Genomic DNA, 16,464 nt, shown 5'->3' on the forward strand with positions numbered 1-16,464 from the left:
GACTTGCAGTAGGCTCATACTAGTGTAGCTCCCTTCCATGATAGGTAAAGCAGGTTTGTGAGGAAATTCCATATCACTCTCTTCACTCCTAAAAAGAAGTTTTTTTTTTTAAATAAAAAAAATATAGTAATAAGGGAAAATGATTCCGCCTGTCAGCGGCGATTTCACGCTGCAGGGGTATTAAGTGCGATGGTGCACAATATCACCCCTCCAAAGCGTACTAACGTCATACCAGCTCTTCCCAACAACGGATGGTAAGTAAACCAGCCTCGAGAAAAAACTTCTTTCCCCTTAGTTAGAACACACCTAGTTTAGGTAGGTAGTTAACACACGTACATACCTAACCTACATTGGTACACGAAAACTGGTAAGGAAAAACCCGTTCGTCTCCGCATGCAGCAAACATGCACACCAACCATACATACCTCTTAGCATAGGTTAGGTACCTGGTACCTATCTTTTTCCCATCTGAGATTACCTACCCTCGTGTGGAGCTCCAAGCCAAGCAAGCAATAAGCAAGACGGGCCACATACACACACACACATAACTGTGCCGTGGAATCACTGTAAGCCCGCATATGCATCGTGCACGATAAGGACGAATGTGGGAAATGCTCTGCGGACTGGGTTAGTTCGAGGGGGGCCAGTTGTCCGAACTGGTCGGGTTAGGTTAGGTTAGGTTGGGAAAAAGCGCCTCCCAGGTACGGAAAAGGTCGTGCTCCTGTGCGTGGTGCTTAGGGTTACAAAGATGGCGTTCAGGTTCAGCTGAAATGCATCAGTCGACAACAGCTAGGCTACTACTAGTTGAAGATTTCATGTTTTCATAGTGACGGTCACGATACGTACAATGCAAAGGTACAGCTTTGGTGATTATTAGATAGTATTTTTCTATATACGTTATTATTGCACCACCCAGATACCGGGTGAGCTTCAGGGAGTGTAGTTTCGAAGCTTGTCGGCATCGAATTAGCCAATATGCGTGCATACACGCAGATTAATATACCAAATGCAAACCAGACCAAACCTTCCCCTCGTGTGAGCCTCTCAACATAACTCCGCCTTTCCTTATGCCAGCTCACATTATCTCGTCAAAATCATCCGTCGTAAACAGCGTGCCAAGCTCCCAGGGGTATCGCTTGGTTTAATGAGGGTATAGAACAAGGCCGCTAAACACTTCCGCTTCCCAGATGCCAACCACATCAAATCATAGCTTCATCCAAAAGGTGAGGGGAATCATCTGCCGCCAAGGTATTAAATAAAAAAGCAAAAAGGGGTATTTGTAAAACACAATAGTACGAGATATCGCAATACTTCGTTTACAGAGCGAATGCAGCAAGACCAACTGCAAGAAGAGCACCAATAGGTCCAACCTTGCTGGCAGCCGCCGTGGGGATTGGAGCCGGGAGAGAGGATGTTGGCGGGATGGGGACGTTAGTCGGAACGTTAGTCGGAACCTCAGGAGAAGTGATGGGGACAGTTCCGGAGATGTAAGTTGACGGCACCGGAGTGTAAGTGATGATCGTTGAGCTCACGTTGGAATAGGGGTAAGAAGAGGTAGGGGCAGTTCCAGTAGGTACAAGAGTTGGCGTAGGGTACGAGGTTATGGTGACTGGAGGAGGCTGAGAGTAGGTAACGGTGCAAGGACAGTCTTTCACAATGTTAGTCTCGGTAGGCTTTAGTATATAAGAGACTAATTGTGGACTTACTGGTGATGGTGAGAGTGGTCTCTGTCGTAGCAGTGTATGTCACATTGTGCCAGGCGAAGGTGGTAGGAGACTGTCCGACGAGTTAGTTATACTGATTTCCAAGGAAGCGGTCTTCATATCATGCTGAATATATTGCACATACCGGGCAGTAGGTAGTGTAGTCAGTTTCCACAACCGTTGTCCAAACCGCGGTCTCACCCCAAGCATTCGCAACAGCAAACAGCCCAACGGCGGGTGCGAGGATCCGAGTAATCTGCATTTTGATCTGTATATTGACCACGATGGTAAAGCGAGAGGACTGATAAGGTTATTATTATTATTATTCGGCGCGAATCACTAAGCGATTGTAGTTACGAAACGACTGTAATGTCAGTTAAGACTCGACGGGTAGCGATTGAGAGATACCGAGTGATATAAGATGTTGAAGAGATAAGTATGGTGGAAACACATGCAGGACAGCCACCTATTTATTTTACTCTCGGACCTAGGATGTATGAGTCCTCTCGTTGCAACCTTACGGCGGGCAACGGCCAGTAGCCCGATCCGGCCGGTCCAGCCCGTAATCGCAGGCTTACATTGTAAGCTTGAAGGCTGGGAGCTCTCTGAATGATGGCATGCATCTCAATGGCGGATAGTTTCCATATGGACCGACGCTTGTCCGGGGGTTCACAAGCCACAGAGGCAACCAACCATATGACCGATACACCTCTACTCTATTACTACACTCGTAGCCGTCGTCGTACGGTCGGATACGTGATGCGACACTTCCGGCGTGTTAATAAATAGAGACACCTGGTCCGGTCACGATTCTTCCTAAATTGCCCTGTCCGTCTCGTAATGACTCGTCGTGAAGCTAGGAGAAGAGCTATTTTTCGACCCCGAATCGCTACCTAACGATACTTAGCTCCAAGGCTAAGCTACCTACCTTTCTATATGTCTAGCCTAACCATTACGGAGCGGCGGTAGGATACGTTGCATCTGATCTAGGTGTCATCCAGCGATAGCACCCCAGAGTACGAAATGGGAACTCTACTATAGTGTAGAGTGTAGAGTAAGCGTCCGTTCCTAGTGTGTGATACGAGGTAACAGTCTCAGCCAACGATTGTTACTCGTGAGATGTACGGACATGCCAGCATATCTCTTCAACAAATAGCTCTTTGGGATCGTGCGATAGATAAGGTAGGTAACCAGATAATCAGGCGGGGTTGATGATGTTGAGCCAAGGGTGTGATAGGTGTTCGAAGAGCCTCCCCTGCTATTCTGGTTGATCAACAGAGAGGCTGGCAGGGCTGGTGCAGAGACACGGTGGCGGCCATGAATCTATCCCTCTTGCGGCCTATGGATGTAACGATGCTACCGAGATGACTGAGGAAAACCTCGTGTTGCTGAGCTACCAGTTACCATTGACTGGTCTGCCAAGCCCACCAGAAGAATATCGACGTTCTTTTCCCCTTCTTCTTTATCTTTCCTCTCACCCACACTAAATTGAGCATGAGGCCTTTATGCATCCAGGTCGTCAAGTAAGAAAAAAAAAAAAAAAGACAAAACATCAAGCTTAGTAAATATTTAGAGAGGGAAGAAATGCGCAGGTGGGAATTAAAAGCTAGGTACAAATGAAAGATCGTATGAGATTGTGTCGAATCTATGCGACAAATCACGATGGAACTAAATTGTGGTTTGGTTGAGATTTCATATATGTAGGTCGAATTGAAAAGGGTAAAGATAAATGCAAGTAAGCACACTATATGATAGAAGAAAAGAATGGGATTTGATAGCAGATGATGCATAAGGGTAAGAAGGAGTAATACCTAAACTTGATTCGCATAGAGGTATGCATAACAATTCGACATAATATTCAACTCAATAGTCGTAGCTGCCGTAGATAAACAATACTATACTAGATCCATTATCCATAGACAATCTTAGATACCTAAAGATAGCAATCATGATCGACAAGCACATTGGACGTGGATTAAAAAAGAAAAACGCATTAGAGCAATGGAACTTCCCCAATTATTCTCCTCGAAACTGAAATCTTATAACCACACGCACGTTTCTTACAAACCGCCATCCGAAATCTCAACACCATATATTATCAACATACCTTGTGCTTTGTCGGCTGGAGTGGCATGCTTAACTCAATATTCCAAGGACGGAATAATTTGGTGCAGCCAGATAATGAATGGCACGATGAAGAACGTGCAAATGCTACGAATTACCCCCTTGGATTTGCGAATAAAAACCTAGCAAACACTTCTTATCCAGCCTCCCGGAAGAAGCTTGTTAGGTCTGATAGGCATACCACGGGATTCTTCGTTATGGCTGTCTCGTCTCTCCAACAATTGAGAACACAGGACACGGGTAGAAAAACTCCCTGCAATGTCGGCTTATTTCGAAGCGATGGCGGACGGGAAAGAAAAACCAAGAGGTCTGATAGAGTCTATCCAACCGTCGGCTTCTTGTGAGAATCAGCCTGCGATATTCGGAAGGCCGGTGACCAAGAGTTGGTTCTCGGACTTCTATTCAGCGGCAGAAATGAGAGTAGCAGATGGCTTTCTCCGTTGAGTCAATCGGATCACCACCCATCCAGAATCGCCAATAGCACGTCGCAATCGATATTTCCGTTACATCGTGGTTCCTGAAAATTTTGATGGGTTCGGCTTCGACCTGCAGTTCTCCGCCGATGCCTATTGGATATTTGACAAGAAAATACGCCAAGGGACGGCCCGGAAAATTTTCAACTCCTGGCTTTACCCTGATAGGCTTTACCTTGCATGGTAATGATGGCGTCTTACTTCTGCTAACTATAACAACAACTCTCACCGGTTTCTAGTAGTACATCCAACATGTCGGTGTGGCGGATAACTTCGAGGGGTGTATCTACAGGCTGTCTTGCACCAACGAGACCGACTGGCGCCATGGGACTCGGCTGCAGCAGGATACCATTCTTAGCGTTGAAATTTGCTTCGAAGTTGCCATTCCGTGCTGCCTTCTTCGCCCTCTCGAGAAAGCTTTTTTTAGGTATGTGATGGTTTAAATCCACTCTCGCGAGTATCTTAGTAAATCATCACACCTAAGTTACCCTATCGATCGTGGGGACGGGATGCGACTTGAGGGCTGCCTAGGAATTCCGCGCGTCAATTGCTGATACGTTGAGTATAACATACCATCTCTCTTTCCAAGAGCTTGGTTTGGTCAAGGATCTTGCGCCGATGCATTAGTTCATCGTTCACAGCAACTAACAGCCAGAATGCCGTGAAAAAAAAAAAAATTGAAAAAGAAAAAAAATGAAGGACCGCACTTTGGCCGAAGAACTAGTGATCTGTACGTAAGGGAAAGTGAAGAGATTTTTTAAGCCTCGATCGAAGTCCTCCGGTATATGCATGGTCGAATACTATCCGGTTGCTTGGGTTGTGGTTGGCTAATGGGTTATAGCTTCCTCGACTACCAAATATGTTGTCCACTTCGGTTGAGAAATCTGCCCGTAAGCCTGTGTGGATAGTGTTGTACGCGTGGCCAAAGCGAAGCAGGACATTATCCCGTCTGCCTATTTTTCTTTTTACACCCCCGTCCCGTGGTTAATGGTGTGAAGCCGCGGGCCCTAGCCCGGAGCTGTGGGTATCTAACTCGGTAGCTAAAGCTCTAGGCGTTGGTTTCGGTCGATTCCGGCTCAACACCCGGGTGTCTTAGTGGCTACATAGGTAAGCTAGGCCAACATGGATCATTGCTTTGTATCGATCCACTCGGCCGTGAATAACGCAAGGTGGGAGAGCTTAACGACCAAGCCTGATGGCGCCAAAGACCACACAAAGTTCTTCTCAAGTACCTACTTTCCTCCCTCCATGTCTACCCGACGAAAGACTAGAACGTCTACCTTACTTCCCCTCACGAAGTCTAGTTGCGCCTAGTGCTCATGGCTGAGAAATTTGCTTGGGCATCAGCGCTATAGCGCCTTATTGAGCACATGCAGCTGCAGCTTGTTCAATATTCCATCACATATGTATGTGTCAGTACGTTGCGTTGACAACGGAGAACCAAAGAAAAAAGTTGTAAGCTGCAATCAAAGTCCAAAAAAATTTCAACTACCGATGTGCTTACATTGTCTTGCTCATCCATTTAAAGCTATATTACCGAATGGAGCTCCATCTCAGGCGCAAGGAATACGCTTATTCCATTCAACATGATTATCTTCGCGATACCCTACAAGGTTGTTGTCATGTCAGCAGTCTATCAGCGATGTGAACAATTATTTTGCACACTTATTCTACCAACTGGCACCACGTATTGATTACTCTCGGAAAAGCGACCGGGTAAAGAATCTCAGCCGGAGCAGAAAGCCCAATGATTGTGGCGGCGTTCCTATTAGGCTACATCATTGTAGACTTAGATGTGGTGATAAAATGTCTCTTTCTCAATTTTGTCGGGCGAGACTTGCATCCTCTCACGGCCTGCCACATCAGTGCTAATGCCACATGGGGATATGTCAGGTACCAGGAACAAGATCTGATAGCCGACCAATCGGGTTCTAGAACTAGATCGAGTCCAGCAGCTGCTTAGTTGCTAATGCAGGGCAGAAATCCTTTGCTTGTTTTCTTTGTGTGCCACCCCCTTCTGCCCCTTCTAGTCCTTTGTAAATTTTCTTCTTATCCTAACAGACAGCCCACCCGAATCGATCGGATTGGTGGAAGCGCCAATTTTTGCCTATCAGAACGGGGTGACCATCTAGCCATCCTCGTCGAAATTTTAAGCTTACACCCCATCGTTACCCGTCAGCCCTAAAATAGCATCGCCAAGAATTCCGTCAGATGCCGTCTGCCAGGCTCCGCAACTTCGAAGGGTGAGCATTTTGGAGTGTCGCTGGCCACTAATGTCTTCTAGAATGGCTCGGTGGTCCATAATATGGATTCAGAGACGATGCATACAACTTTAGCATCTCATATTCACCGCCGCTAGACTAATGCTAGGCTCAGATATCTGGGTTTAACAACGTTTGTTAGCTAGAGGGGGCCATTAGTGTGAGGCTTTCCATCTAAGCTGCTGGACGGGCTGCGCTGAGATGCAACCTTGATTTGAGGAACATGTCATCCTTCTCGCCCTCCGCAGTTAACTCCTCGAGCTGCGCTGCTGTGGCTGCGCTGTCTGATACATCCACGGCACCAGGGGGATTGGATGGATTCTGAATTGTAGATTCGGACCATGACCCCCGCTCCGTTACTAACGCATATTCGCTCTGGGGCGTGTTGGACGTTTCTTGTACATTGGATACCTTGGATACATTGGACTCCTCGATTGGTTGGGCTAGAACAATGAGATGAGAACCATGAGCCGACCTCGCGTGGTCTTTGTCTCTCCAGTTTTTATATAAGACCTTGTGTCATCCCGCACCCTTAGTCTGACTACCACTTCTATAACGCCAACAATCTTCTGATTCTATACATTCTCTTTTCAGCTCCTTGGTAGCTATCATTCCTTCCTTTCAAAGCTTACTAGTGATACATTCATTTAACACGAAGCTATAACCCTTAGCTACAATTTACATTCCCTATCAACTGAATCTAGAAGCCAGTCTTACATCAACACATAACCAACCAACAAACAAAATGGGTCTATTCACTAAGATCGCCGCCGTCGTTGCTGCTTCGGCCACTCTGGTCAGCGCCAACTCGTTCACTTTCATCAACCAGGACGGCACCACCCGCCACATCACCTTCACTCCATCTGCAGGACAGGCCCCTATCGACCCCATCACGATCGGAGGATTCAGCCAGGCTAGAGTAGAGTTCCCTCAGGGATGGATCGGAAATGCCTATTCTTTCAACGACGGTGCCCCTAACGTCCCGGGCATGCTCGCTGAGGTTGCTTTCAACGGCTGGAACGGCTTCACATATTTCGATGTTTCTGCTATCGTAAACCCCGGCGATGTTAACGGCGTCAAGCAAATGTACCCGGCCAGCCAAATGCAAGCCCAGGCCAAGGTTTCCGTGTCCGGATGCCAAGTGTTCCCTTGCGGTAGCGCTTACTACCACCCCGACGATATCCAGACCGTCACAACCCCGGAAGTAGACCTCATCGTTACCCTCGGGGGTGGTGCCCCTGCCCGCCGTGATGTTGAGACTATGGTGGTCCCCCGCAACTACGTTCTTGGCAAGCTCTCCGCGTAAGCGAATTGCTGCATTTCCTTGAAGGCGTAGTGCGCTAGGCGCTTGGAAACGATGATACGACGATTTCACTTCGGCTGGCATCACCCATCCTTTACAACCGCCAACCCGCCGCGAGCCTTAGGAGCTTTGCGCAACTTTCACGACCTTGAGGGATCGTGCTGGTAGGAACAAGAACAAAAGATTTCCCCGGCGGAGTAGAAGATGGCATGCTGGTCAGGTTCCCTTCCTGAAAAAATCAACAAACAGAAAACAAAAAGCAACTGGATATTTATCACCCTTCTCCACATTCGTTGACATATATCTTGCGATTTTTATTTACATGTATATACTTGAGGGTCGCACTTCTTTGATTTGCTGTGGAAGGGACAATTATACCCCTTTGGTTATGCTATAGCGAGATACCAAATAGATGGAACGAATAGACGAGCTTACTGTGACTTCAAACAAAGAGAAAAAATTTGATCATCTATGTGAATTGTTGCTTTGTGAATTTCTATTATCTTAGGTTGAAGTCTAGACCCGAGAGTCTGGTATGTACTGTATACTTTAACACATGGCTTCGATTTAGTATTCGCGCTATCCGTTTAGTTCTTTCTCTTTCTCTTCTCCTTTATGAAGCCGTCTTTCGCTTACCGATATTAGGCGAAGCTAGTATAATGGTATAGGTATACACCATGTGGCAGTACAATTCATTCAGGCCACGAGAAGTATTAGAGGTGAAAGAGAAGTATTAACCCCGGCAGGATCGCGTGGCGGCTATTGATAGAACCACGAGGCGCAGCGTTAAAACACAGCACATAGTACGTAACCAACGTCGATTCTGGTCGAAGCCACGAAACGAAATAGAAACAAAACGAAACCAAACATAAACGCCAAGGCTACCTGTTAATAGAAAATCGATATGGCACATCGTACCCCGACCAGCTTTGAAAACCAAACTTTTTCGAACGGAGTTGCCGAATCCGGGCCATGTCGTTAATTTTGTTTCCCTTTTCTTTTGTTTCCTTCCCTTCGCCTGAAGAGAATTATAATTAGATACCTACCTGACAACTAACCTTCGCGAAGCCCTGCCCGTTGACGACCTCAAAATAAAGACTCCTAGGCGAGACAGGGATCATAGGCTATTTCGACATACCTACCGCGTTGGGGAGGAACAGGAACGCGAACCGGGGAAACGCGAACTGTGGAATACGCAGCATCGGGTCCGATCCCCCCCCCTCCTTCCCTTTCCCAGGAGCTTAAATTAGAATTAGATATTGGCAACTGCCCTCTTAAATACCCTTTGTATCCACTCTAGAACGGTCGAAGAGGTCTCGGCGACGTTTCGTAGATACCTAATACAGTGGTAGTAGTATCGCGTTATTTGAGCGCCGGGATAACACACGATGTTTTTTCCTTCTTTCCTCCTGCCTGTGTTTCGCCGTGGTGCTTGCTTCTTTGATTTTGCTCCCCCGCCCCCCCTGCCCCGGGGTCTGGGGTTCGGTCTCGGGGCCGGGGATCTGCGTCATGGATGGTGCCGTAGAGGAAAGTGCTACCTAGTACAGGTGCCCGCGCTGCTGTGCGAAGTAGGGAATACCTAACCTGTAACCAACTTCGAGCTGTGATAGAGTGCGGATAGGTATACTACTTTATTGGTAACGCAGAGACGAATTGCATAGGCTATTGAGTAAACCGTCGCGGGAACACTTACCTGACGTATACTCACACTCACACTCACACTTACACACTTACCCCTGCCGCTAATATCAATTCAATATTAACGTGAACATGAATAAACACTACCTTATCTCTTTCCCCATGCTGCATGATATATGTTACGTTTGTATAATCCGCAACTACCTACCAACCCACCTAAGATAATCATATAAATAAATAGGTGGTTAATATCTAGGTACCTAATGTGAGGAGGTAGGTATCTAAATGTTTGCTTGTATACCTTCCATCCTATATCCCGACACGTTTCGCCAAGCCCTGCCCGCGGTTCAAATAAAGATTTGCAGTGTCTTAGACAGAAACGTGCCAGAGAAGAAAGAATGCAACCGCCAAGCTTTTTTGTTTTCTTTTTAATGACCTCCCGCGGCATCGATACCACACACACACACACACATGTAATGCGATGCGGTGGTGATCTTTTCTTCTTATTGGTTTGTAAACGCACCCCCCTCTCCCTCCCCCTCCCTGGTATCTTGAACGGATATGCGCTATGTATGTACCTAGATAGGTATGCAAGGCATCGGCGGGTGCGAAGACACTACTACTTACCATCTAAGACATGAAGCTGTGTAGGTACCTACCTAAGGTCAGATAGGTATGATCGATAGATAATAACACATCGATCGCAGCAATACATACCTAAAGTACCATAGGTATGTCATGGAGCAACCAGCGGTTCTCAGCACCTTAGTTCCCTTTTCCATCTCTACCTACCTAGGCATCGTCTTACCTGAGCAGCGCATAAGCTGGGGAACGTAATATAGATAGATAGATGAATAGCGGACGTAGGACACGTCACTAAAGGTAGGAGGTACCTAAGGCTTATTCGTCCTTCGTCAGCGATTACCTTAAGTTAGGAGGTAGGTATATCGGATTTCTTTCGTTTTTGATAAATGCTCTCTCTAAACTGTCCGTCCACTCACAACATCCAATAAATACCTAAATAAGTACCTAAAATAAATAAATAACTCAAGCAATATCCAGGATCTAGGTAATCTTCCCCCCTAAGTGCCGAGCGGTTACCGACGTCAACCCGTCCCGGAGTGAAACGAGGAGAACCTGCACTGCACGTTTTTTCTTTCTATTTTCTTTTTTGTTTTCGCCGTTAATAATGCGTCGCTTATAGTTGTATGAGGTGGAAGTCAATAACAACAATAATATATGTGCGTCTTCGGGGCTGGTATCCGGTGCCCGAGAAGCGCATTCATTCATGTATGCGCAGTAGATACCTACCCATCAATGTACCTTCATCAAGCAGGGCCCCGACGCACCTTTTCCAAAGTTTTTCCTCGCCTATAGCTTTAGGTAATTACTGTCACCGAAGCCGGACCATCGACTCGAGGCTCTCTGTTTCCGCCGCATACAGGTAGGACGTAGGTACTTAAGACTTGGCTTTTCTCGGGACCTAGCATCTGTCACTCGGTAGTATGTATATCTCCTGCCGCGAGCCGGTGCGACGCGTTGACAGGAACCGTCGCGGGGTAGGTATTCTTTCCCTACCTACCTCTTACCTCTCAGGTATGTACCTGATGGGACCGGACCAGCAGTTGGTGGAAGTAGGTTGGCAACGCGGGCTACTTACCGTGCGACCGGCTTATGACCAAAAGGGGATTGGATATCAGCCGCAGTGTGACTACCTACCTACCTTGTACATGTATGCGGACGTCTTATCATTATGACCTGTCATTTATGAGCATTTGCCAGCACTTACTTATATAATGTACCTGCATACCAGTAGGTATCGGCCAACAAAAATCAGGGAAGCTGTCCTATATCGCAATCTGCTAACGTCGTGACACGTAATAGCTGCTCGATTATCTCTCTATCTGGCTCGCTGCCTTCCGAGGAATCAGCAATAAGGGGGGGTAGGCACGAAAACAATGATGTTTGTAGGAAGTTCGGCAGGAGTACACGTACGCGTACATAGGCAAAGGCACAAGCGGCGTGTGGAGAAAACGGGAAAGTGAGACCGCGTGTGTCTATGTCTCGCGGAAGAAACACGTGGGCGAGAGACGGGACGACGTAGACGGCATGTCGGACGGACAGATGGGGTTGGGTGGGACATGCGAGGTAGGGTTAGGTAGGTAGGTATAGGACATCGATATCGGACGTTGATGTAACGCTTATATACCCAGGCCGCAGTATAGATCGCGTGATACAAGTGGTTATTGGATGGCCTATAGATGTCTGCATGCCAAAGTATGTCAAGTAAGTTAGGCGCCTAAGTATAGTGAAAGGGAATTCGAATATCGTAGGTTAAGAAGGTTCTGTAATATGTTCTTCAAAATGTCACTCGCCGAAAAGAACACGGCCATCAAGTAGCATGGTTAATAGATCATAACATAGTTCAGTTTGGTATAAGGGAGAATAGCTAGACGGTGTCAGAAAGATATAGAAAGTACCATGTAGAGTCTACAGTTTTACATCGAAATGAGCCATCATCGTATAACAGCCCTGGTCACCTAACCTATGTACATTTGTCACCGCGGCGGGATACAACATTCATATCATAACTCAAGTTTGCACTTCTTCATTTACTTCGTCTCTCCTATTAGAAAAAACACCTCCTTCGCCTCGGTACTATACGCAGTCCTCTCTCCACTACCAAGAAGCAAAAAAAGAGAACGCCTGCCTTCATGCTGAGAACGGTCCAATGTACAAATAAAAACAATGACATATCAAAACAAGACCAAAGAACTATGACTTGCTTTCCGTAACTTTTTCCGCAGCTTCGCCTGCATTGTCTGCGTTGCCGCTCTTTTCTTCCGAACTACCTTCATCTGGCTTGGGGGACTTGGGCTTGTCCTCTTGCTTGACCGGCTCCGGTTCTTTCTCCGGCTTCTTTGTTTTGACGATGCCAAGTAGAGTATCCCCCGTATCCCCGAAACCGTCTATTTTGCTTAGCCTACTAATAAGGTACTCGATATCGGATTCCATCCTGTAGTTCCTCTGGTTAGTTGTCTGGATAATGAAAAGTATTAATATTGTTGCTTACCTCTTGACACCTGTCTCGGTTTTAGGCTCTAGTCCCTGTAGCGTTTTGCCCACCTGGCTCTTATAACTATTGAAGACGGGCGTCATGATCAACCTTACAGTACCTTCGGGTAAATGCTTCGTGAGAACCCTATGAAGCGTCACGGTCTCTTTGACCAACGTTTCCATGTACAAGTTTACGGTTGACTCGGTCTTTTGGTCCCAATCGAGTGCCTTCATGCTCTTCGCATGTGCCGAGGCGCGGGCGCTCATGATCTCCACCAATTTGTCGTAAATGCTGTTCTGGTGTTCTTGGAACAAGCGCTTAACCTTGTCGAACTCGCCCATAAGGTTAGCAAGGTTAGCGTTGTTGACGTTGGGGCCTGAACCTGCGTGTCGACGAACGAATTCGCGGACGTGGGGGATGAGCGTAGAGATAAATGCTAGCGCTTGCGATGCGAGCGCCAGATGTCTTGTCGTGATATTTTTCAGACCTGCTGAACGAGTAGCGCCCGCGCCTAGGATAAGTTGTGTACACCGAGAATTAAAAAGCTGCAAGTATGCGATCAGAGAGCTAGATACGTCAGATGCCATGGATGGGATCCCAGATATCAGGTGTAAGAAGTGAGACATTCCTTCCAGGCATAGTATTGCCGAATTGGGAAGTATGAATGTCTCGTCATCTATTGTTGCACTCCTCGTCCTCTCCTTCGTTCCGCCGTTAGACTCCGCTCTTGGTCGCCCGTTGGAAGTCTTCTTGCTATCCGTTTCGGAGAATGGTAACCAAATTTTGCTTCCTTTTGACCAAGCGTCACTATCCTTGGTACTACTGTCAAGTATACGTTGAAGTAAGATATTGTTTTCGTCTGTGAAATCTTTGGCGCTCCACTGATCAGACTCCATGCCCTGGGCCAGCTTTTGCTTCTCTGCATCGCCGTGCGATTGGATGAAATCTTTAATTTGGGAGTTGACGATATTTTTCAGCGAGGTGCCGCTTCGGCCAGAAATAGCCTCGCACTCATTTGCAAAATAGAGATTAAGTGTAAAGTACCGCAAGAACCATATTAAGGGAAGATGGGTGCTTTGTTCAGACCTGACGCGAAGTACTTTTACGATTTTGTCCTGCGAGATATCAACCGCTTGGCCGTAAAGATTAGCCAAGTCCATAGTTAGATGAATATCCTCCTGTAAATCGCGGTTTGCGCTATTAAGAGGCGGTGACTTGAGAGGAGGCGGCGACTTCAGACCGGCGTCAAAATCCAGGGGTTCCTGTCCCAAGGAGCTTGCAACGTCAAATAGTACTTTAACCTGAGTACTCAGCCTCCGTAGTGTCTCTGTGACACTGATGTACATCTTAACGAAGAGGGTTTCGGCGTCCTGCTCGTCGAGCGCCCGGAGATTTCGGGCAAGGATGGATGACCTTTCCTGCTGGGTTAAGCGTTTCGAGCTCATTGTAGATGCAGACATTACAGATTCATTGTCGTCATCGTTGGAGGTCGGAAGAGGTCGTTTAATAAGCTGCCGGATTTCTCGCAAGACAACCTCACGATAGGATGCAATGGCGATTGTGACGTGCTTTGAACGGTGCAACCCGTCTAATATTGGCATTAGTTGGGAGCGGAGACCTCTAGTTGCGGCCAAATAAGCCGGATTCCCCGTCGGTTCTCTGCTAAGCGCACCGCGAGATCGCATGGCTGAGCTACTCCATCTCAATAAAACCTCCTGGGGTGAGACAGTATCAACATGGTTCTTCAAATCGCCCAGTAACGTATCGATGAATCTGGTCTCGAGCGCTTTGCCGATGCGGAAACGCAAAGCGGAAATATCGTCGTTTACACCCTGAAGGGCAACGGCGTCCCTGAGATCACACAGCTGGTAGTTGTGATTTTCGACCTTGCCGGGCTGTGGTATCCGTTCTCCAGCTATTAACTTCTCAAGAGAATCGATACTTTCTAATGCTTTTTCGATCTCCCCTGAGTCTACTAAAGTCTCACATGCCGCGACTGACTCGACAATCTCTTTTAACTGTTTTACGGCATCATTCAACTGCTGTAGGTTCTCTCGTCGTCGTTGCTTTTGGACAATTTCTAACCCATTAGTAGCAATTTCTTGGTCAAGGTTCTCAAGCTCTTGCCGCAGCGCCTTTATCTTTTGCACCGATTCGGCTGCCTCAGAGTGCAATTCTCTTAGAGATCCCAAGGCCGTAAAGAATGTCGTGGAAGCTGTTGATATAGACGAGATGAGGTGCATTTCAATAGTATCCATATACCATGATAGTTTCTCTTGCAATATCGCATTTGTAGCAAGAGTTTTGCGTGGGGCCGGCGCATCCCCATTGGGAGCATTCTTTCCCCCGGTAGAACCGGGAGGCTGCTGTACAACCTCGGACCGTTCACTAACGACGTCAAATGTACGAGGATTCTCCAAATGGAAATCTTCGTCGAAGTAGACGTTCGGAATAGTGGACAAAGGAGGCGGACCTTGGGATGCCCCTTTTCGACTGAAGCTAGAACTAGATCTTCTACGCATCGGGCGTACGGAAGGCTGTTCTATAGGTGATATAGGCCTAATGGAAGACCCTGACACTTTTCGAGAGCTTGATGGACGGCTACCAGGTTTCAAACGCCCGTCGTCTATCGCACTCGCAAACTCTTCAACCCTGCCACGTCCAAACACAAGCTCGCTGCCGTCATCGTCGCTTTCCTTCACCCGCCTTAACTGTTCATATAAAGCTCCAACCTGCGTTAAATAAGGCTTGAAGTCAGAAGAATCCACATGGGGTATGTTGGTCAATGTAACAGGTGGAATATCTCGTGCGGTGGGTGGCTTGTGGGCACTAGAAGCGGGAGCTGAGGTATGCGGCAGTAAACCAGTCCGGACTATCGGCGGTTGAAGTAGAGTAGAGATAGCATTTTGGCCTGTCTCGTGAACAGTTTGCGACCAACTACTCGACGTATCGAGATGACCCCCTATAGAACGAATAGAACGAATAGAATGTATGGAGCTCGCAGTCGAACCTCGTCGTGCAGCGTGATGGGAAGCGACAGAGCCTTGGCGATGAAATGGAAATTCGTTTCGGGAGGTGGGTGATAAAGGTGGTAGGCTGTCAACAGACTTGCGGGCTTCTGAGTTGGAAAACATTGCGAGGGAAGCCTAAAGGCTTATTGACAAAGCTCGCGAGAGGCTACCGGGGAATCATATCTATGCCGAAGCTATGTAAACGTCCTGCATAAGACGCCAGGAAATATAAGTTGCGACTCCCACTCGCCGGCGCAACTTGATCGATCTCGAGGAGGGAGGTATGAAGTTCAGGAGGCTGTTTAAGACGAATATTCGCAAGTCTTCGATTAGGTATTAAAGAGAGGGATCGACGGTTGGATCGACGGGTAGTTGTGGTATCTAATTATTTATTTCTGTACCTAATGCTACTAGGTCAACTCTGAGCAATTTGGGAATATGGATCAAATCGGCGCCGACGTAATGTGTTGTACGTGGTATTATATGGTATGGTATCGCAAACAGTTTCGGGTCGTGGATCTTAACTTAGGTTGTTTGAGGTATGTTTTTAGTATGCGCTTGTAAGTTGTAGCCAGCTAACTTCAAATGTATTGTACCGAATCATCTAAGCAAACTAAGCTCCTATACTTTTCATCTGATGGCGCTAGTAATTCAAGGTTACATGCCGCTTCCCGACTGTAGAGTCAGGTAATACCTACCTAAGGTACTGATAACTACATAGTAGGCCTCTAAAAGCAAATTTAACACCTAAACAGCTAAAAAAATGTATATATAAGAGATATCTATTAACACGCGATATCGGTGTCGGACTCAAATTTTTGCCAAGAAGGAACCTTGGAACATTCAGGGGTTACCCCATTGAATTGGAATAGGATTAGCGCCATATGCAACCA

General features: G+C 47.0%; 3 protein-coding genes across 3 annotated transcripts; 1 reads left to right on the top strand and 2 right to left on the bottom strand.

The window, feature by feature from the left end:
* Nucleotides 1–1,113: 1,113 nt before the first annotated feature.
* On the bottom strand, nt 1,114–2,059 carry F4812DRAFT_299771 (uncharacterized protein). The gene is made up of 4 exons (XM_047931214.1): nt 1,849–2,059; nt 1,707–1,776; nt 1,312–1,648; nt 1,114–1,237 (listed from the first exon to the last, which is right to left on the bottom strand). Exons 1-3 carry the CDS (start codon nt 1,963–1,965, stop codon nt 1,317–1,319), a joined length of 519 nt encoding a protein of 172 aa, XP_047792013.1. The 5' UTR covers nt 1,966–2,059; the 3' UTR covers nt 1,114–1,237; nt 1,312–1,316.
* Nucleotides 2,060–7,306: 5,247 nt separating this feature from the next.
* F4812DRAFT_457100 (uncharacterized protein) lies at nt 7,307–7,867 on the top strand (the record flags this gene model as incomplete). Its single annotated transcript, XM_047937109.1, has 1 exon — nt 7,307–7,867. The coding sequence occupies one exon, from the start codon at nt 7,307–7,309 to the stop codon at nt 7,865–7,867; it is 561 nt and encodes a 186-aa protein (XP_047792014.1).
* Nucleotides 7,868–12,250: 4,383 nt separating this feature from the next.
* On the bottom strand, nt 12,251–16,208 carry F4812DRAFT_300537 (Vps54-domain-containing protein). The gene is made up of 2 exons (XM_047931216.1): nt 12,576–16,208; nt 12,251–12,518 (listed from the first exon to the last, which is right to left on the bottom strand). Exons 1-2 carry the CDS (start codon nt 15,692–15,694, stop codon nt 12,278–12,280), a joined length of 3,360 nt encoding a protein of 1,119 aa, XP_047792015.1. The 5' UTR covers nt 15,695–16,208; the 3' UTR covers nt 12,251–12,277.
* Nucleotides 16,209–16,464: the final 256 nt, after the last annotated feature.

The sequence above is a fragment of the Daldinia caldariorum genome (genome assembly GCF_022478825.1).
Source record: "Daldinia caldariorum strain CBS 122874 unplaced genomic scaffold F4812scaffold_4, whole genome shotgun sequence".
Taxonomy (NCBI): Eukaryota; Fungi; Ascomycota; class Sordariomycetes; order Xylariales; family Hypoxylaceae; genus Daldinia; species Daldinia caldariorum.

Excerpts from the sequence above, each read along its gene's own strand:
- F4812DRAFT_299771 (XM_047931214.1), bottom strand. The coding sequence starts at position 1,965 with ATGCAGATTACTCGGATCCTCGCACCCGCCGTTGGGCTGTTTGCTGTT. Across the intron at positions 1,777-1,848 it reads ACTACACTACCTACTGCCCG|TCTCCTACCACCTTCGCCTG; the intron begins GTATGTGCAATA and ends CTCGTCGGACAG. Across the intron at positions 1,649-1,706 it reads GACCACTCTCACCATCACCA|ACTGTCCTTGCACCGTTACC; the intron begins GTAAGTCCACAA and ends ACATTGTGAAAG.
- F4812DRAFT_300537 (XM_047931216.1), bottom strand. The coding sequence starts at position 15,694 with ATGTTTTCCAACTCAGAAGCCCGCAAGTCTGTTGACAGCCTACCACCT. Across the intron at positions 12,519-12,575 it reads ACCGAGACAGGTGTCAAGAG|GATGGAATCCGATATCGAGT; the intron begins GTAAGCAACAAT and ends GAGGAACTACAG.